The sequence below is a fragment of the Coregonus lavaretus genome (genome assembly GCF_964263955.1).
Source record: "Coregonus lavaretus genome assembly, chromosome: 2".
In the NCBI taxonomy this organism is placed as follows: domain Eukaryota; kingdom Metazoa; phylum Chordata; class Actinopteri; order Salmoniformes; family Salmonidae; genus Coregonus; species Coregonus lavaretus.
Window position 1 is genome coordinate 83,618,457 of NC_139989.1, and position 23,133 is coordinate 83,641,589.

The 23,133-nt window shown below is 42.1% G+C and overlaps 4 protein-coding genes across 4 annotated transcripts in view; 3 read left to right on the plus strand and 1 right to left on the minus strand.

Moving 5' to 3' along the window:
- Positions 1 to 23,133, plus strand: part of LOC311141405 (NLR family CARD domain-containing protein 3-like) — a 674,300-nt gene that overhangs the window by 479,915 nt on the left and 171,252 nt on the right. The window lies entirely within an intron of this gene.
- LOC311141252 (NLR family CARD domain-containing protein 3-like) overlaps positions 1 to 23,133 on the minus strand; it is a 390,310-nt gene that overhangs the window by 135,624 nt on the left and 231,553 nt on the right. The window lies entirely within an intron of this gene.
- Positions 5,983 to 17,543, plus strand: LOC311099284 (NLR family CARD domain-containing protein 3-like; the record flags this gene model as incomplete). Its single annotated transcript, XM_084139995.1, has 7 exons — positions 5,983 to 6,110; positions 12,716 to 12,832; positions 13,107 to 13,191; positions 13,321 to 13,549; positions 14,076 to 15,876; positions 16,138 to 16,311; positions 17,309 to 17,543. 7 exons carry the CDS (start codon positions 5,983 to 5,985, stop codon positions 17,541 to 17,543), a joined length of 2,769 nt encoding a protein of 922 aa, XP_083996121.1.
- Positions 18,773 to 21,774, plus strand: LOC311141949 (stonustoxin subunit beta-like). The gene is made up of 2 exons (XM_084177470.1): positions 18,773 to 19,090; positions 19,674 to 21,774. The coding sequence occupies exons 1-2, from the start codon at positions 19,012 to 19,014 to the stop codon at positions 20,198 to 20,200; spliced, it is 606 nt and encodes a 201-aa protein (XP_084033596.1). The 5' UTR covers positions 18,773 to 19,011; the 3' UTR covers positions 20,201 to 21,774.

The window sequence follows — 23,133 nt, forward strand, 5'->3', positions numbered from 1 at the left end:
CAGCGTTTGGAGTAAACTGTTTATGGAACATTTTAAACCTGTTGGCTGCGGTGTAAACTAATGAATACAACCCAGGTAGTAGCCTACAACTCGGCTGTTGATGTCTGCCTCATGCTGTAACCTGTATGTAGCCTGAGGGGTGGACTATGATGCCAGCTAGATATACTGTTTTTTCAAAGCTTATCTAGATTTCAGTTAGCTTCACATTCCAGATCAGACTTCACCCATAAGAATACACAGAGTGCTAGTCATCAGGAAGGTGCTCTTTCAGCAGACCTGTAGATATCTCAATGACTTGACATGTTCTGTTTGTGAATTCAGGCTACAAGGTGAGAATCTTTCCAGGGATTATTATAAAGTGGTAGAGAAATGTAATGTATGGTGCAATTTTAGTACAGTGAATGGAAGTAAAACACTCAGACCTAACAGTCAACTTTTACTGAGACAGGTACGTGTCAGTTTAATCATACAAAATGGCGCTAACTGAATGTGGGCAAGTCAAATTCAATATATTCATATATTATAGTTCTACATTTAACATTTGATATGATAACTGTAATTGTATCATAGTTCCACTATAGTGTAGTGATCCTTGCTAAATGAGCCACGTCACAATTCCAACCAAGTAACCCAATTGGCGCCAACGGTGCGATGCGTAGGATGTTTGCCTTTTACACATGCAACCTGGGTTCACTTCCTTGCCCCGCTGTTCGCTACATTGGTTTCAGAAGTGGTATGGTGTCTGTTAGGCCATCAGAATTGATGGTCCGGACGTGTGAGGGGTCTGAGTAGTCGAAACACAGGACTTTTATTGGGGACAGTGTGAGTCAGGTTACAATTCCCATCACAGCAATAGGGTTAACCCTACTGCTGCTATGCGTAGGGTGTTGCAAAAAACCTTTCTGTACGGATCACTGATCCCCCTCAGATCAATCATGTCCATTTTAGCCCTTCAGTCTACATTCTCAGATACGTTTAGAAAAGAACAGATTGAAAGAAATAGTCTACTTTTAATAAATACACATTAGCCTGAGAGAGTGGAAGGGGTGAGAGGAATGTGGCCTTGTGTTGCTGCACTGTCTATAACTACCTAAAGAAACAGTAAAAGGGAGATGAGGTGAAAGATATCAGTCACAACTACATGTTGTTACAGGCTTTGGTATTTCCATTTATATTTTGAGGTTGGACGTTAGCACGTTGGCCGCACCTCTTGGCGCCACCTCAATAGACAGTATGCTTATGCCTGTGCTGGCTTGTCATCTCTTTAGTCAGAAGGTTTCCATCTGTTATGTGATATTTAAGAGCAGCTGGTCCAGAGTTCTGGTTGGCCTTAGAGATGTTAGAAGACTGGCACCTCTTTGTAGCTCTGCTTCTTTAAGTTGATGAACAAAGTATTTCTGTCTTGTATCTCCCAGGGTTTGGTTTGGTTTGGTTTGGTTTGGTTTGGTTTGGTTTGGTTTGGTCTGGTTTGGTCTGGTTTGGTGTGGTCTGGTTTGGTCTGGTTTGGTTTGGTTTGGTTTGGTCTGGTTTGGTCTGGTTTGGTCTGGTCTGGTTTGGTCTGGTTTGGTCTGGTTTGGTTTGGTTTGCTCCACTTGTTTTTTTACTCCATATTGTAAGTTGGAGGGTTTTTATTTCAGATGTCCTCGTCTGGAGCCACTTCAATGGGCGCTCATGGTGGGAGTCTTTTAGGTACCACTTTCTTGTTGCTAGTCAACATTCAGTGGACACTAGGGATTGGACGATTAAAACCGGTGGTCTGATGCGCCGTTGCAGTTTTCAAAGCACTACTGATTCGACACAACGTATCAATGCTTGTATCAAAGTAACAATACTACGTGATGATGACTGTCGAAGCTTCGGACATCACACTACCATCTGACAGCTGTCAGAAGAGCACTGACCTCTGCTGGAAGCTTTGTGTTTTTATCGTTACTGAACAAAAATACACTGCTCAAAAAAATAAAGGGAACACTTAAACAACACAATGTAACTCCAAGTCAATCACACTTCTGTGAAATCAAACTGTCCACTTAGGAAGCAACACTGATTGACAATACATTTCACATGCTGTTGTGCAAATGGAATAGACAACAGGTGGAAATTATAGGCAATTAGCAAGACACCCCCAATAAAGGACTGGTTTTGCAGGTGGTGACCACAGACCACTTCTCAGTTCCTATGCTTCCTGGCTGATGTTTTGGTCACTTTTGAATGCTGGCGGTGCTTTCACTCTAGTGGTAGCATGAGACGGAGTCTACAACCCACACAAGTGGCTCAGGTAGTGCAGCTCATCCAGGATGGCACATCAATGCGAGCTGTGGCAAGAAGGTTTGATGTGTCTGTCAGCGTAGTGTCCAGAGCATGGAGGCGCTACCAGGAGACAGGCCAGTACATCAGGAGACGTGGAGGAGACCGTAGGAGGGCAACAACCCAGCAGAAGGACTGCTTCCTCCGCCTTTGTGCAAGGAGGAGCAGGAGGAGCACTGCCAGAGCCCTGCAAAATGACCTCCAGCAGGCCACAAATGTGCATGTGTCTACTCAAACGGTCAGAAACAGACTCCATGAGGGTGGTATGAGGGCCCGACATCCACAGGTGGGGGTTGTGCTTACAGCCCAACACCGTGCAGGACGTTTGGCATTTGCCAGAGAACACCAAGATTGGCAAATTCGCCACTGGCGCCCTGTGCTCTTCACAGATGAAAGCAGGTTAACACTGAGCACATGTGACAGACGTGACAGAGTCTGGAGACGCTGTGGAGAACGTTCTGCTGCCTGCAACATCCTCCAGCATGAACGGTTTGGCGGTGGGTCAGTCATGGTGTGGGTTGGCATTTCTTTGGGGGGCCGCACAGTCCTCCATGTGCTCGCCAGAGGTAGCCTGACTGCCATTAGGTACCGAGATGAGATCCTCAGACCCCTTGTGAGACCATATGCTGGTGCAGTTGGCCCTGGGTTCCTCCTAATGCAAGACAATGCTAGACCTCATGTGGCTGGAGTGTGTCAGCAGTTCCTGCAAGAGGAAGGCATTGATGCTATGGACTGGCCTACCCGTTCCCCAGACCTGAATCCAATTGAGCACATCTGGGACATCATGTCTCGCTCCATCCACCAACGCCACATTGCACCACAGACTGTCCAGGAGTTGGCGGATGCTTTAGTCCAGGTCTGGGAGGAGATCCCTCAGGAGACCATCCGCTACCTCATCAGGAGCATGCCTAGGCATTGTAGGGAGGTCATACAGGCACGTGGAGGCCACACACACTACTGAGGCTCATTTTGACTTGTTTTAAGGACATTACATCAAAGTTGGATCAGCCTGCAGTGTGGTTTTCCACTTTTATTTGAAACCAAATCCAGACCTCCATGGGTTGATACATTTGATTTCCATTCAACTATGTAAAGAAAAAAGTATTTAATAAGATTATTTCATTCATTCAGATCTAGGATGTGTTATTTTAGTGTTCCCTTTATTTTTTTGAGCAGTGTATAAACGCAACATGTAAAGTGTTGGTCCCATGTTTCATGAGCTGAAATAAAATATCCCAGAAATGTTCCATTTGCACAAAAAGCATATTTCTCTCCGATTTTGTGCACAAATTTGTTAACATCCCTGTTAGTGAGCATGTATCCATTGCCAAGATAATCCATCCACCTGACAGGGGTGGAATATCAATAAGCTGATTAAACAGCATGATCATTACACAGGTACACCTTGTGCTGGGGACAATAAAAGGCCACTCGAAAATTTGCAGTTTTGTCACAAAACACAATGCCACAGATGTCTCAGTTTTTGAGGGAGCGTGCCATTGGCATGCTGACTGCAGGAATGTCCACCAGAGCTGTTGCCAGAGAATTACATTGGTGTCAGAAGTGGAATGGCGGCTGTGAGGCCATCAGAACGCACGGCCCGGACGTGTGAGTAGTCGACTTCCTGGTCGGAGGGGGCAGTGTGAGCCACATTCCAATTCCTACCATGTGGGTTAACCCTATTGGTGCGATGCGTAGGTTGTTTGCCTTTTACACATGCAACCTGGGTTCGCTTCCCTGCCCCGCTGTTTGCTACATTGGTGTCAGAAGTAGTATGGTGTCTGTGAGGCCATCAGAATGCACGGCCCGGATGTGTGAGGGGTCTGAGTAGTCGAAGCACGAGACTTGCTTTTATAGGGGGCAGTGTGAGTCAGGTTACAATTCCCATCGCAGCAATAGGTTTAACCCTATAGACAGGTTATAATTAGGTTTAACCCTATTGCTGCGATGCTTAGGGTGTTTGCCTTTTACGCCAGCGACCTGGGTTCACTGCCCTGCCCCACTGTTTTCTACAATATTAATATCACAGGCTACCCGACGTCCGTTGAACAAAGAGACACAACAATATGAGTGAAAGGATTTTAGGATTTTAGGATAATATCAGTTAGTGTTTATTTAGAGTTGTCTTCTGGGTTCAGCCTTCTAGCTTCCTTTATCAATAGGGTGAAATATAACAAATGACATGGTCTCAGAGTTTGGAGATAACCAGTCCCAGTTTAAATCACTATGACAACCATTTCATTATTTCCCCAGAGCAGCAAGGGAATCTAGAGACTCAACCTTTGCAGAATCAGAATCACCTTTATTCGCCAAGGACATTTGCATGTACATATGTAGGATCTTAATTTGAGCCAGTTTGCTACAGCAGGAAAATATTCCTACAGCAACAGGAAATGTGAATTATAATTAATGGACATTTTTGTAGCGGTTGATACATTTTTATTAAGCGAAACTCAAGTCTGCCATTTCTAAGTGGAAATTACAAACTTCAGAAGCCTTTTAAAACCTCAAATACACTACAAGTTTTACATTTCCTGCATTGCTGGAAAGATATTCTGCGGTGGAGGGTGATCAAATTAAGATCCTACATCTGTACACATAATTCTACATGGTGATAGTGACAGACAACATTTAGAGACAGAATACAGACAGAAGAGTTTACACAAATGTATGTACAACATTATACACAACTAGGAAGAGTGAGCATAGAGCTATAAGATAATGAACAGTGGATATACAGATATACAGTACAGTGGGAATACAGTTGATATACAGATATACAGTACAGTGGGAATACAGTTGGTATACAGATATACAGTACAGTGGGAATACAGTTGATATACAGATATACAGTACAGTGGGAATACAGTTGATATACAAATATACAGTACAGTGGGTATACTATATATTATACTATTTTGGAAATGTGAAACATGTCATGCCTAGGCTACATGCTCTGTCCTGCTACTGGTAGGCCTGTAACGTTATGTGAACTGATCTGAACAGGTTTAGGCTGGTCATCTAGGATATGTAGGCTATAGCTGAGGTATAGACCTCCATCTGTATCAGGACTAGGCTCCTGCTACTGTTACTGTTATAACGTTATGGGAACTGATCTGAACAGGTTTAGGCTGGTCATCTAGGACATGTAGGCTATAGCTGAGGTATAGACCTCCATCTGCATATCACTAACAAACCGCTATTATATATTATAACCTAGCCTACTTTACATAAAATAAATCTCCTACTTGTTGCAAAAATACTTTCTGAATGTATCAATGATTTCCCCTCAGATCAATCATGCCCGTTTTAGCCCTTCTGTCTACATTCTCAGATACGTTTAGAAAAGAACAGATTGAAAGACAACAAATAGCCAACTTTTAATGAATACAAATAAGTGTGAGACATGGCCTTGTGTTGCTGCACTGTCTATAACTACCTTAACAAACAGTGACTTATTATTATTATTGACAGTTAACATGGAGAAGAGATGTCACAACCAGATGTTCATGTGATTGCGTTAAATAACCTGACTGTTTGGATATGTCTGTTAGTAAATGTTTTATTTCTAAGAGATCATGAGTAAAAGAGAAAAATTGACATTCTAGAATGAGTTGTCACTGTGTTCACCACAACCAACATGCTGCATCTCTGTTTAGGGGTCAGTGGTCTAAAATGAGTCTCTCTGGGGAGAGAGAGGAGGGGGGCCCTGCCTCTAAAAGGAGTCTCTCTGGGGAGAGAGAGGAGGGGGGCCCTACCTCTAAAATGAGTCTCTCTGGGGGACATGACACCAAAGCTAAGAGGTGAGATTACAGTTTTGTACATTTCCCAAACTCTATGTCCAAAACATTTTCACATTAGTTTTTTCATCAGAAATTATTGTTTATGGGCACGTTCAATATTAGTATTTGAACACACCGACTGCGTCATTGATAAAATAGTATGCAGCATCATCTAAATATTTGTGCAACAAAAGTTAAACATTCACCTTCTGCTACCATTTCTGTCAAGCCGTTTACGCATACAGTTTGACGCATACGTTCGATTAATCCAATTTATGCACCACACAGAACGCACTGCAACTGCCTCTGCAACGCAATGCTTCAAGGCAAAGGCAGCGTTCCATTGGAAATGGATGGACTTCTGGTACCAAAATGCAATGATGCAGTCGGTGTGTTCAAAACGTTACTGATTTCAGATTTTTAATTAATAGATTTTAGATGTATATGAAAATGTGTTTTTTCGCAAAACGCTATATATCCAATGTTTAGCTGGAATGGGATGTTCGTATCCTGTATATTTGACTGTGATATTTGGTTGTCTCACTTAGCTATCTTAAGATAAATGCACTTAATCCACATAATAATTTGACCCAGTTTCTCATAGCAGAAAGATTATCCTGGAGCAACAGGAAATGTGAATTATTATGTGGATTATAATTCATTAACATTTTTTGTTAGGGCAAATCAAGTCTTTTAAAAGCTAAAATACACTACAATACAGCAACTGTATTGTAAGTCACTCTGGGCCCGGTTTCCCGATAGGGATGGAATTTAGGTTTACGAGTGTTTTAACGGTCGCTATGGTGACTGAAAACAACCGTGGGACAAACGAGTGACACCTTTCTGAAGATGTAACATGCAGTTCCCACGCACCACGCAGAGAGAACGGTCCATTTAAAATGCATTTCCCACGCACCACGCAGAGAGAACGGTCCATTTAAAATTCATTCATTCTTCCCTCACCCTTTGCCCTGCAAGTGTCCACTCATCATATGTCATGATACATCATCAGAAGTGTCCACTCATCATATGTCATGATACATCATTAGAAGTGTCCACTCATCATACGTCATGATACGTCATCAGAAGTGTCCACTCATCATACGTCATGATACGTCATCAGAAGTGTCCACTCATCATACGTCATGATACGTCATCAGAAGTGTCCACTCATCATATGTCATGATACGTCATCAGAAGTGTCCACTCATCATACGTCATGATACGTCATCAGAAGTGTCCACTCATCATACGTCATGATACGTCATCAGAAGTGTCCACTCATCATACGTCATGATACGTCATCAGAAGTGTCCACTTAACTTGAGGGCTGAGGGGAGAGGGAGTCTTTTAAGTGTTTGAAACGCTGCCATGGATAGTATCGAAGTAACATTACCACATGATCAATGACGTCCGAAGCTTTGTTTAATCTCGTACTTTTTTTGAACCATGTGTTGCAAAATGCGAGAGATCTCACTGATTTCGCCCTGGTGCCGGTGCTTTTTTCGAAGCAAAGTATTTTTCAAACACTGACCTCTACTGGACACCTTATTTACACATTTAGTTTGATGTCTTCCAGTTTGTAGCCCCTGAATGGGAGCTCAGCAGGTAGAGACAGGGATTTGGATCAGACATCAACATCGGCACAAGATTGAATCCCTGCTATAGTTGAACAATTTTTTTTTTTGTCTTTAGTATCCTAAATAATACCACATATGCATCGTTTTTGAAAACATAGTGAACCTGGAGGCAAAAAGCGAACCCCACATTCTAACTAAATGTTGTTTATTAGCACTCAAATCTATCAAGGGCATTTTCGGCACAATTTGGTGAAAGCCCCAAAGCGTTCAGAAAGCCTCTGATTCCCATCACTAGTGGACACCCCCATGAGTGTCTTTCAGAACCCCTCCTAAAACCACCTGTTTCGTTTTGGTTGTTGTTAGTGACTCTTTGTTAGTTCCTTCTTCTGTTTGAGAGACAATGTTTTATTTCTTGTCGAGGAACGTAACAATGTTCATGTGATTAAATTAAATCACCCGACTGTTTGGATATGTCTGTTAGTAAATGTTTTATTTCTAAGAGATCATGAGTAAAAGAGAACAATGGACATTCTAGAATGAGTTGTCACTGTGTTCACCACAACCAACATGCTGCATCTCTGTTTAGGGGTCAGTGCTCTAAAAGGAGTCTCTCTGGGGAGAGAGAGGAGGGGGGCCCTGCCTCTAAAAGGAGTCTCTCTGGAGAGAGAGAGGAGGGGGGCCCTGCCTCTAAAATGAGTCTCTCTGGGGAACATGACACCAACGCTAAGAGGTGAGATTACAATTTTATGAAGAATTTATTATGTTTATTTCTAAAATAAATAGCTATCTTAAGATGAATGCACTTACTGTAAATCACTCTGGATTAGAGTATCTGCTAAATCAGGAGTCCTCAATCCGGGGTAAGTGGAGGTACTGCAGGGGTTCTGCAGCACCCTGACTGGACTCGTTGCAATGTAAAACATTTGATAAAATTTTCACGACACGACCACTTTGCCTACTCTTCATTATTGCCTAATATAATGGAATGCATATTTCTTTAACCAATTCTGATGGTTGTTACAAGCGGAATTTTGACAATATTAGCGTTATACCAACACACTCTTCACACCCGTTTAACAACTCTAAATAGGTTTGACATCATAGGCATCAAGTCCCTTGCCAATAATGTTGCCTACTACGTTGCATACAATGTTCATTTTCATCGAACACATATTTCGCCCTAGACGCCTTCAATTGCCCAATTTATAGCCATGGCCAATTTAGGATTCTTTTTTAACAACGTGATGTTGCGCTCCAAAGGGATAACTTGAAAAAACATGATGTAGGTAATTAAATCATCAAAAGAAAAGCGTGTTTATTATACACTTAGAAAAGAAGGTTCCTTATAGAACCAAAAAGGCTTCTATCACTTCCTTAATATATGGAACCACTAAAAGTTAGATATATTTTTGGGTTCAGTGAAGAAGAACCTCTAGAGTTCTGATCAACGAAAGGTGATTGTTTTGAGGATGTGAACCCAGCAGCCCTCCAATGGTCAGATCAAGCCCGCCCGTTTATTCCAGCGCCCGGCCCGGGATTCGAACCAGCCACCTTTCTGCCATAGGTCCAACTCCTGCCACAGCTCCAACTCCTTAGCCGCTGGGCGAAAACCTGAGTTACTCTTCAGAAATAAGCATGAGTTAATATGCCAAAATGAAGACAACATGCTATGCAGACATTAATGGTATCACTTATACATAATTATTATACAGAATTCATTGCCAAAAGCACAAGACATACGGTTGCATGTAGGTCTATATTATTTATGGATTGATCATATAGAAATATAAAAATATTATTTTTAACTACTCCAAAGCAATTACATGTGGTGCAGGAACCACTGACTCGCTGCATTATTCTATAGTATTATCAAGACACCTGCTGTTAACTCTTAACTGGTTAGGACAGCTCATGAGGTGTCCTAAATATCTACCGACTAGGTGGGACTAGAGGCTTCATGCATAGCTTTAATTTATACCCATAAGTGTAAAATGTCTTTATTCTCGGCACTTATACGACCAATGTTCTACTCTGAGACACTTTGTGGATATGGGCCCAGATCTCAAAATATTGTTATAAAAAAACTTTGAATGTTTGTTTTACATATAAAAATAAATAAATGAATATTACTAATGTAAGCCAGTGTAAAGACTGGGTGATGTATGCACTCACTAACTGTAAGTCGCTCTGGATAAGAGCGTCTGCTAAGTGATTAAAATGTAAATGTAAATGTATTGTGTTGCACTGCTCATGTCCGCGTTCTGGAACTGTCCGCATCCACGTCCAGAACTGCCTGCGTCCACGTCCAGAACTGCCCGCGTCCACGTACGGTTTGGCGCCAAGCATATTGTCCAGTTACGCGCAGAGTGGACTGAGGTTATGTTGGGGAATAACGACGGAGTTTGTTACAGTGTTGAGACGCCGAAGTTTATTGTTCAATTAGCTTTTTTGCGTAATGGTCAGTGACAGTATGAGTGTAGCCAGATCCTTTTCACTCGCTATCCTTGTTTCATCTTGTGGTTCACCGGATTCGTCATCATCCTCGAGGGACAGACGAACGACCTGCTAGTTAGCCAAGCTAGTCGGTACAGCTAGCTAAGCTAGCTACTCTACCATCAGCATCCTAGTTATCCTAATTACCACTACATCATCACCGGCTGCCTGCATTTCTTGTGGACCGATGGAGCTCCCGGGTTGTTTCTTCCACCTGTTAAATACCGTGGAGGGCTTCTCCCTCTCTTGTTGACGGATGCTGGCTTCCTACGCTCCCTCTGTCCGGTTCTCCTCTCTTCACTAAATGGAAGGTAACTTTAGTGTTTAACCCCTCTGTGTCCAAGGACTGAACTTTTTGAATATTATTTTCGGGGCGCCTCAAGTTAAATTTTTTACAAACGTTTATTTCTGATAAAATTAGTTCATTGCATCCGCCATGGAGCCCAGTTTCATAATATTACCTTCTGTCCCTGGTTATGAAGTAATCGCGAAAAAACAGGCCTTATGTTTGGGCATTTTTCACCCTACCAGCTCCTATTAGTTCTATTGAGCTCCGTGACACCGACTCGCCTTCAGAACGTTCTATTCCCAGCCCATTGTTCTGCGTCACAATGCCAGCTTCACTATTGTTATCAATGAGACCTGCCTGCGTTGACCCTGTAGGTTTACCTCAGGTAACTTATTATTAACAAGGTTACGGCTACTTGGTGAGCGTTAACCCTGTAGGTTTACCTCAGGTAACTTATTATTAACAAGGTCACGGCTACTTGGTGAGCGTTAACCCTGTAGGTTTACCTCAGGTAACTTATTATTACCAAGGTTACGGCTACTTGGTGAGCGTTAACCCTGTAGGTTTACCTCAGGTAACTGATTATTAACAAGGTTACAGCTACTTGGTGAGCGTTAACCCTGTAGGTTCACCTCAGGTAACTGATTATTAACAAGGTTACGGCTACTTGGTGAGCGCTAACCCTGTAGGTTTACCTCAGGTAACTTATTATTAACAAGGTTATGGCTACTTTGTGAGCGTTAACCCTGTAGGTTTACCTCAGGTAACTTATTATTAACAAGGTTACGGCTACTTTGTGAGCGCGCCCACCAATAAATTACATCATGCGGTAACATTTTCAGTCGTTACTCTTGCGTTAGCAGTGTGGAAAGGGACAGTAAAAAGCGTGTGCAGGAGTTTCCCTATGAGGGGGAGTGGTGGTGTATCCAGGGAGAAAACTAAACTAACTTTCTGAAATGTCATTCATGGTCTTATGCTGCCATCTATTGGAATGATTTAGTAACTGCAGTAGTACTGAATAAAGTATATCCTTACTAAAGTAGTAATTACTCAGAATTACAAAATATGACATTTTCTAGTTCATTTTACCACTTACGACCATAAAATAACCATTTATAGTATAACAAACAATGAAACTGACATAAACCAAAAACACCATACATTTAGTTAACTATATATATTTAAAAAACTATTTATTTAGATGGGTGACATTATCTGCCACTGTAGATAAAGAAGAGCTCTCCAGTAGGTGTACCAAAACATTCAAAGGCCATTTTCTCAAAATTGAGGTTACAAGTTTATCATCTTTCGAAGCAGAATAATTTTCCCATTGTTCCTCAACTGTAGTGTATGATATACCTTTTTCTAGCTGAGTCTCTACTTTTATCCATTGTAAAAAACACCATTTCAAATGTTGCTACATAAGACCGAATCGAGCCGGTCGGTCACATTTGACTGTGTAAAACCTAGCAGTACTACTTATTTCTCTGAGAGTGAGGCAGATATATTATTACTGTGTAAAACCTAGCAGTACTACTTATTTCTCTGATAGTGAGACAGATATATATTATTACTGTGTAAAACCTAGCAGTACTACTTATTTCTCTGAGAGTGAGGTAGATATATATTATTACTGTGTAAAACCTAGCAGTACTACTTATTTCTCTGAGATTGAGGCAGATATATATTATTACTGTGTGAAACCTAGCAGTACTACTTATTTCTCTGAGAGTGAGGCAGATATATATTATTACTGTGTAAAACCTAGCAGTACTACTTATTTCTCTGAGAGTGAGGCAGATATATTTTTACTGTGTAAAACCTAGCAGTACTACTTATTTCTCTGAGAGTGAGGCAGATATATATTATTACTGTGTAAAACCTAGCAGTACTACTTATTTCTCTGATAGTGAGACAGATATATATTATTACTGTGTAAAACCTAGCAGTACTACATATTTCTCTGAGAGTGAGGCAGATATATAGCATTATGCAAAAAAACATGATTATTTGTCTCTCTGAAATGACACCATCAAGTGATAGATTTAAACAAATACATGTCTGTCATTGAACAATCACATGCCATGATTAACTAGTGAAAAAACACACCAATCTCTTTCATAATTTCTTTAAACTATAAAAGCTAATTTACGAACATTTCTGAAAATGGATATATAGCGTTTTGGAATGAAACTCTTCTTATGTTTCCCCATCTGAGCTCAGAGTAGATGAGAGACGTAATGTTTGTCTCTGTTGTGTTGAAGTCCAATCAAGCAGGAGAGACCAGCCTCCCCTGTACCCAGCTGTGTGTCCATGAAGAGTGACAAGTCTATGGAAGCTCCTATATTCTTCAGAGAGGGAGACTTTTCTAGTGAACAAAGGTAAGAAGAACTCATGGGTCATGGTCAGTGAGTTAAACAACACTGTCTCTAGTCATTTCTCCTCTCCCATTTTCCCATTTCTTTTGGTTGTTTTCATAATCCATAGGCTAATCCTTTTTTTCCATTTTCATAGTCGTGAATCAATATTAAACTAACACAACATTCCCTCCCTGTGTGTGTGTGTGTGTGTGTGTGTGTGTGTGTGTGTGTGTGTGTGTGTGTGTGTGTGTGTACTCCCTGGATGAGGAGATGTAATCTCATGTTTTGTCCACAGAAACCAACAGGAGAGATCAGAGTCAGAGATTCTCAGTGGTCGGTCTTCCCAGAGTCATCAAACAGACCTGGCCTCCATATTCAGTGTATGTGGTCCTGTTATGTACATTTGTTTTTGTTTACCTCAAGTAAAGTTGTTCTGTCAATCATTCATTAATGTGTTAATGAGAAAGCATTTAGTCTCTTGCTTAACTTATTTACTTGATTTATTTCAGTTGCTTGAAGAGAATATTATGACATTTGTGAAGAACGAGCTGAAGATGTTCAAGAGGATTCTTAGTCCAGAACTCCCAGAAGGCTTTGAGAGTCAGAAGCAGGATAAGGAAGTGGTGGATGCTGAAGATGAGAAGCAGGAGAGCAGTGCCAGAGAGGGGGCTCTGAAGATCACACTGCACGTCCTGAGGAAAATGAACCAGAAGGAGCTTGCTGACACACTGGAGAAAAGTAAGAGCTGTCTGCCTCATGTTGAATGCTGTTTTAGAACATTTAAAAGCTGTAGCTAAAGTACAGCTAAAGTAGCTGTGTAACTCAATGATATTGTAGCAGCCTTAACACAACACCTAGTGACCTCATCAAGTAGCAGCAGGGATGTGTTGTGTTGATTCATTGAGAGAGAGAGAGAGGAGAGAGAGAGGGAGAGAGGGAGAGAGAGAGAGAGAGAGAGAGAGAGAGAGAGAGAGAGAGAGAGAGAGAGAGAGAGAGAGAGAGAGAGAGAGAGAGAGAGAGAGAGAGAGAGAGAGAGAGAGAGAGAGAGAGAGAGAGAGAGAGAGAGAGAGAGAGAGAGAGAGAGAGATAACACCAATAATAATATAATCAGTCACACCAGTCTGTAATGCATTATGAAAACATTTACACATTTATACAGTCAGTTAAGCGAAGAAATTATTATAATTTAAAATGTTATAACTGTCCTAGAATACTGTAGGCACTAAAACAGACGTAATATTAATATCCCCTGTGTTATTTCTAGATTCAGATGAGCTTGCTGTGATTTGCCAACGTGAACTCAAATCTAATCTAAAGAAGAAGTTTCAATGTGTATTTGAGGGGATCGCTAAACATGGAAACCAAACACTTCTCAATAAGATCTACACAGAGCTCTACATCACAGAGGGTGGAAAAGGAGAGGTCAATAATGAACATGAGCTGAGACAGATTGAGACAACAACCAGGCAACAAGCAAGACCAGAGACTGCAGTCAAATGTAACGACATCTTCAAACCCTTAACTGGACAAGACAAACTTATCAGAACTGTGCTGACAAAGGGAGTCGCTGGCATTGGAAAAACAGTCTCTGTGCAGAAGTTCATTCTGGACTGGGCTGAAGGTAAAGCAAATCAGGATGTCCAATTTGTATTTTCATTCCCTTTTCGGGAGCTGAATTTGATGAAAAAGGAAAAACACACTTTGATTGAACTTCTCAATCACTTCTCAATGGAAACCAAAGAATCAAGAATCTCCAACTACGACAAGTACAAAGTTCTGTTCATCTTTGATGGTCTGGATGAGTGCCGACTGCCCCTAGACTTCCAGAAGAACAAGATCTGTTGTGACGTCACAGAGTCAACCTCACTGGATGTTCTGCTGACAAATCTCATCAAGGGAAATCTGCTTCCCTCTGCTCTCCTCTGGATAACTACCCGACCTGCAGCAGCCAATAAGATCCCTTCAGGGTGTGTTGACCAGGTGACAGAGGTACGAGGGTTCAATGACCCACAGAAGGAGGAGTACTTCAGGAAGAGATTCAGTGATGAGGACCTGGCCAGCAGAATCATTTCACACATAAAGACATCAATGAGCCTCCACATCATGTGCCATATTCCAGTCTTCTGTTGGATTTCTGCAGTAGTCCTTGAACACATGCTGAAACATAAGAGAGAAGAGATGCCCAAGACTCTGACTGAGATGTTCATACACCTTGTGGTGTTTCATACCAAACAGAAGAATGAAAAGTATCTTGGGAAAGAAGAGACAGGTCCACACTGGAATAAAGAGAGCATTCTGTCACTGGGAAAACTGGCTTTTCAACAGCTTATGAATGGCAATCTGATTTTCTATGAAGAAGACCTGAAAGAGGCTGGAATTGATGTCAATGAAGCCTCTGTGTACTCAGGATTGTGCACACAGCTCTTTAAAGATGAATGTGGGCTGTACCAGGAAAAGGTGTACTGCTTCGTGCATCTGAGCATTCAGGAGTTTCTGGCTGCTGTATATGTGTTCCTCTCATTCATCAACAACAATGAGAATCTAATGGATGAACCTCAATCAAAGTCAAGGAACTTTTCTTCGCTGTTCAGAGACTACAAGCCTGAAGTCACTGTCTACAAGAGTGCTGTGGATAAAGCCTTACTAAGTGAGACAGGAAACCTGGACCTGTTCCTCCGCTTCCTTCTGGGCCTCTCACTGGAGTCCAATCAGAAACACTTACGAGGTGTACTGGCAAAGACAAGAAGCAGCTCACAGAGCCATAAAGAAACAGTCAAGTACATCAAGGAGAAGATCAGGGAGAATCCCTCTCCAGAGAGGTGCATCAATCTGTTCCACTGTCTGAATGAACTGAAGGACCATTCTCTAGTGGAGGAGATCCAAAGCTACCTGAGCTCAGGAAGTCTCTCAGAAGCCAAACTGTCACCTGCACAGTGGTCAGCTCTGGTCTTTGTGTTGCTGACTTCTGAAAAGGAGCTGGATGTGTTTGACCTGAAGAAATACTCCAGATCAGAGGAAGGTCTTCTGAGGCTGCTGCCAGTGGTCAAAGCCTCCAGAGCTGCTCTGTGAGTACATAAAATGACATTTAAGTACTAATCATCAGGAAGAAATATTCAGTTTAGAGAAATATATGTATTTTTGAAAAACATATTGAATCAATGCATTGATGTTCACATTAGTATAACAATATGAACATACAATTCTAGGAGACAGAAGATGAATCTATATGTTGTTGAAGAGAATAAACCAAATGCATCTGCCATTGTCCTTCTACACTACTGGTGTTAAATTAACAGTTTGTGAAATCATGATGATCTCTTTGTCAGGCTGTCAGGCTGTGGAGTCACAGAGAAAGGCTGTGCTTCTCTGGTCTCAGCTCTGAAGTCAAACCCCTCACACCTGAGAGAGCTGGACCTGAGTAACAATGACCTGAAGGATTCAGGAGTGAAGCTGCTCTCTGCTGTCCTGGGGAATCCCCACTGTAAACTGGAGACTCTGAGGTCAGTATTCCTGTAGTTGGTCAACAAGTGATAACTGTTCACCAGATCCACATGTGTTTACCAGGCACACATAGTCCACACCATATGTGTTTGGACAGTGAAGCTTACAGTTTTACATTTGGTGCTATGCTCCAGCATTTTGGATTTCAGATATAATGTTTCATATTAGGTCACAGTACAGAATGTCACCTTTTATTTGAGGTTAATGGTGAGAGGTTAGCATGTTTTTTGTTATAGCCTCTGTAACTTTCTCACTCATTATTATTCATGATTCATTCATGATTTTTCTTAATCATGGCATCATCAGGATTCATTTAGTAGTGTTTAGAAACATGTTATCTACTCACTTAGACAGAAAATTACTCCAGTCATCATCCACCATTCAGTTACTATTGGACAAAACATAACCCAAAACAAACTGCAAATGCAACCAATGAGTTTACAACCAAATACTCTACTTTTGAATACTTTAGTACACTATAAGTGAAATGGTCAGAATACTTATGACTTCTTCAAATGGGGGGACTAGATACATAAAGTGCTTTCATTTCTAAACGGTGAAACAGATATGTATTAAAATACCCTCAAATAAAAGGTGACATTATATACTGTCACATCATATGAAACATTTGATCTGAAATCCAAAATGCTGGAGTACAGAGCTACATTTAAAATGTTAGCTTCACTGTCAAAATAGATAAAGTGTGGACTGTATACTCAATACAATCTAAATCTGATACCTCACTGTCTGTCTTTTGACTGATACTGCTTTTTAAACTGCTCTGGTCAGTCTACTCAAATATTCGTACTATACATTTTTCTATCTACAAGCAATACTTTGATAATTTGTCATTTCTAATAATGATACATTCATTTATGAAAGATATGTCAGGTTTCAGGACACTGATGTATCTTAATATGTAGAAAAAATATACTGCCACTATTTTCACCACCAAAGAATAGCAGTGTGATTTTAATATGATTTGACTCTTTGAAGGCTGTCAGGCTGTCTAGTCACAGAGGAAGGCTGTGCTTCTCTGGTCTCAGCTCTGAAGTCAAACCCCTCACACCTGAGAGAGCTGGACCTGAGCTACAATCACCCAGGAGACTCAGGAGTCAGACTGCTCTCTGCTGGACTGGAGGATCCACACTGCAGACTGGAGAAACTCAAGTATGTAGAGGGTTTATGTCAATGTTCATATCAGACATGTTGGAGTTATCAGGCTAGTTAAGACAAACATTCTGACCACCACTTGGACTAAGTTATATAAAGACTGTGTGTGTGTGTGTGAGTGTGTGTGTGTGTCCAGTGTGTGTGTGTGGGTCCAGTGTGTGTGTGTTTGTGTGTGTGTGTCCGTGTGTGTGTGTGTGTCCAGTGTGTGTGTGTGTGTGTGTGTGTGTCCAGTGTGTGTCCTGTGTGTGTTTGTGTTTGTGTTTGTGTCCGGTGTGTGTGTCTGTGTGTGTCCTGTGTGTGTGTGTGTCGTGTGTGTGTGTTTTTGTCCAGTGTTGGTGTGTGTGTGTGTGTGTCCAGTGTGTGTGTATGCACGTGTATCAGCACACACACTGGACACACACACACACACTGGACACACATACACACTGGACACACACACACACACACTGGACACATACACACAAAGGACACACACACACACAAAGGACGCACACACACACACACACACTGGACAAACACACACACTGGACACACACACACTCACACTGGACACACACACACACACACTAGACACACACACACACTGGACAAACACACACACACTAGACAAACACACACACACTGGACACACACACACACTGGACAAACACACACACACACACACTGGACACACACACACACACACACTGGACACACACGCACACACACACACTGGACACACACACAAACACACACACACACTGGACACATACATACAAAGGACACACACACACACACAAACACACACTGGACACACACACAAACACACACACACACTGGACACACACTGGACACACACAGACTTACTCACACTGGACACACACACACACACACACGCACACACACACACTCTGGGCACACAAACACAAACACTGGACACACACATACACTGGACACACACACACACTGGACAAACACACACACACACTAGACACACACACACATACACTAGACACACACACAAACACACTATAGACATACACACACACTGGACACACACACACACACACACACACACACACTGGAAACACACACACACACACACTGGACACACACACACTGGACAAACACACACACACACACACACACACTGGACACACACACTGGACACACACACACACACTGGACACACACACACACTTGACATACACACACACACTGGACAGACACAAACACACACACACACACACTGGACACACACACACACACACTGGACACACACTGGACACACACTGGACACACACACTGTGTCCAGTGTGTGTGTATACAGTGTGTGTGTCCAGTGTGTGTGTGTGTGCGTGTGTGTGTGTGTGTGTGTCCAGTGTGTGTGTGTGTGTGGTGTGTGTGTGTGTGTTGTGTGTGTGTGTGTGTGTGTGTGTGTGTGTGTGTGTGTGTGTGTGTGTGTGTGTGTGTGTGTGTGTGTGTGTGTGTGTGTGTGTGTGTGTGTGTGTGTGTGTGTGTGTGTGTGAGTTCAGGTGTATCCCTCAATGACTGTCTGTTCTTCTGCTTACCGCTACAGTGTGGAACATGGTGGAGAGAACACAATGAAACCTGGACTTAGAAAATGTGAGTGTTGACTGCTGTGAAGAATATGACTAAGAATAAGTCTTAATTCAAGTGAAGTCAAAGTCAAAGACCACCATCATTACTTACTTGGTCATATTAAATATCAGCTGTAGTTCTACAGAAGCACAAATCAGGGACACCAAAGTTTACAAAGAGTTGCTTTGACAATGTGTGTGTCTGTGTGTGTGTGTGTGTGTGTGTGGCGTGTTTGTGTTTCTTTAGAAATGTGTGTGTGTGTGTGTTCATGCATGCATGAAGGTGTGTGTGTGTGTTCAGTGTGTGTGTGTTCAGGATGATGATGATGATTTGTAATATTGTGTGTGTGTGTGTGTTCAGGATGTGTGTGTGTGTGTGTGTGTGTGTGTGTGTGTGTGTGTGTGTGTGTGTGTGTGTGTGTAATTAATGGGAATAAGTGTGTTTTATATTACCATACAGTATAACATATGATCATTCAACAAGTCTCAAGTTACCTTAACTTCTCCTTTTGATACCTAGAAACATCTACATTAAATTAATTAGTGAAAAGTGAGTTAACATTCTAATGATTATGATTTGTAATATTGTGTCTGGTTTCATCCATCAGATGTATGTGATCTCACACTGGACCCAAACACAGTAAACAGACTCCTCTCTCTGTCTGAGGAGAACAGAAAGGTGACATGTAGGAGAGAGAAGCAGCCGTATCCTGATCACCCAGAGAGATTTGAGGTCTGGGGACAGGTGCTGTGTAGAGAGGGTCTGACTGGGCGCTGTTACTGGGAGGTAGAGTGGAGTGGGGGAGGGGCTGATATAGGAGTGGCATATAAAGGAATCAGCAGGAGAGGAAGTCTTGAGGACTGTTGTCTTGGATACAATGACAAGTCCTGGAGTCTGATCTGCTCTGACAACAGTTACTCTGCCTGTCACAATGATAATCTCACTACCATAGACGTCCCCTCCTCCAGCTCCCACAGAGTAGGAGTGTATCTGGACTGGCCAGCCGGCACTCTGTCCTTCTACAGAGTCTCCTCTGACACACTGACCCACCTGTACACATTCCACTCCACATTCACTGAGACCCTCTATCCAGGGTTTAATGTTTTGTATGATGGGGACTCAGTGTCCCTGTAAATAATGATAATAACCATGGTAACACTGACACACACACACACACACACACACACTGGACACACACACACACACACACACACACACACACACACACACACACACACACACACACACACACACACACACACACACTGGACACACACACACACTGGACAAACACCCACTGGACACACACACACACTGGACACACACACACACACTGGACACACACACACACTGGACACACACACACACAATGGACACACACACACACCCACTGGACACACACACACACACAATGGACACACACACACACTAAACTAACACACACACAGAACACACATACATACACTAGACACACACACACTGAACACATACATACACTGGACACACACACACCCACTGGACACACACACACACAATGGACACACACACACACACTGAACTCACACACACACTGAACACACATACATACACTAAACACACACACACTCACTGGACACACACACACACAATGGACACACACTGGACACACACACACACACACTGAACATATACACACACTGGACACACACACACTCACTGGACACACACACACACAATGGACACACACTGGACACACACACACATACTGGACACACACACACATACACTGGACACACACATACAAACACACACACTGGACACACACACACACACACACACACACACACACACTGGACACACACACACATACTGGACACACACACACACACTGGACACACACACATGCTGGACACACACACAAACACACTGGACACACATCCACACACACACACACTGGACACACACACACACACACACACACACACACACACACACTCACACACTGGATTCACACACACACTGGACACACACACATGCTGGACACACACACACACACACATATACTGGACACACACACACTGGACACACACACAGGACACACACACACACACTGAACAAACACACACACTGAACACACACACACACTGGACACACACACACACAATGGACACACACACACAGGACACACACACACATACTGGACACACACACACACACTGGACACACAAACACAAACACACACACTGAACACATTTCTATTTGTAGGATTTTGATGAAAGGAAATCCCATATAGCCTACTGGACAGGACTTTGCTATGGCATCTTCTGTTTGGGTGTCTCAGGTCAGGTCTGAGCCATGATCAGAATGTGTCTCTGTGTCTATTTCCAGCCCTGCCATTTCTACCTCTCCTGATCTAGTGTTTCACCCCTGACCTCCTCACACCGTCTCACTGTCCATGTCTGCTTTTAGCTCCCACCTCTACTTCACTGTGTTATAATGGACCTTATGCTTGTTATGTCACCTCTCGAACCAGTTATCAAACATACTGACCTTTCTGACCCTATCCCATGGCCCTACTTTCTACAACTGAACATTTAAATTCCTCTGAGTTTTGTTTAGTGTCCATTTCCTTATCTATGTATTTGTTGTATATTGGGGTTGTGCTGCAGAGCATCATGGGGGTTTGTATGTGTTGAGATGATCACGTTCCAGATAAATGGTGGAACTGATTCCTGTCTCCTGTCTCATCATTGTTGAATTGTTATACAGACGTGGTTATGAATCCAACGAGACATAACAGACTATTGGTGATGAGTAAGTCTGAATCTACAGGAACTATTCTGTCTGGAAGAAGTGGGTTTTTACAACTGTTTAAAACTGTTATTTTCTGTGGTACAGAATAGGCTAATGTTAGCACAGTGTATTGCTAGCAGAGGCAAGTGCATAGTCGAGCTAGATAAGAAAGAGAGTTAACCAGTGGTGTAAAGTACTTAAGTAAAAATACTTTAAAGTACTACTTAAGTAGTTTTTTTGGGTATCTGTACTTGACTTTACTATTTATATTTTTGACAACTTTTGCTTTTACTTCACTACATTCCTAAAGAAAATAATGTACTTTTTACTCCATACATTTTCCCTGACACCCAAAAGTACTCGTTACATTTTGAATGCTTAGCAGGACAGAAAATGGTCCAATTCACACACTTATCAAGAGAACATCCCTACTGCCTCTGATCTGGGGGACTCACTAAACACAAATGCTTTGTTTGTAAATTGTCTGAGTGTTGGAGTGTGCCCCTGGCTGAACGTAAATTTTTAAAAACAAGAAAATCGTCTGGTTAGCTTTATGTAAGGAATTTGAAATGATTTATACTTGTACTTTTACTTTTGATACTTTAGTATATTTTAGCAATTACATTTACTTTTGATACTTAAGTATATTTAAAACCAAATACTTTTAGACTTTTACTCAAGTAGTATTTTACTGGGTGACTTTCACTTTTAGTTGAGTCATTTTCTGGTAAGGTATCTTTACTTTTACTCAAGTATGACAATTGGGTACTTTTTCCACCACTGGAGTTAACATCGTCATGGACAGCAGAAAAGGACTCGAGACGGACATCGGAGTGGGAAAACAACGTGATTAAAAAGGAGGAATATACAGTGATTAAAGGAAAGGACATGTATTCAACTTCAAATTCAATTGATTGGACATGATTTGGAAAGGCACACACCTGTCTACATAAGGTCCCACAGTTGACAGTGCATGTCAGAGCAAAAACCAAGCCATGAGGTCGAAGGAATTGTCCGTAGAGCTCAGAAACAGGATTGTGTCGAGGCACAGATCTGGGGAAGGGTACCAAAAAATGTCTGCAGCATTGAAGGTCCCCAAGAACACAGTGGCCTCCATCATGCTTAAATGGAAGATGTTTGGAACCACCAAGACTCTTCCTAGAGCTGGCCGCCCGGCCAAACTGAGCAATCGGGGGAGAAGGGCCTTGGTCAGGGAGGTGACGAAGAACCCGCGAAGAACCCGATGGTCACTCTGACAGAGCTCCAGAGTTCCTCTGTGGATATGGGAGAACCTT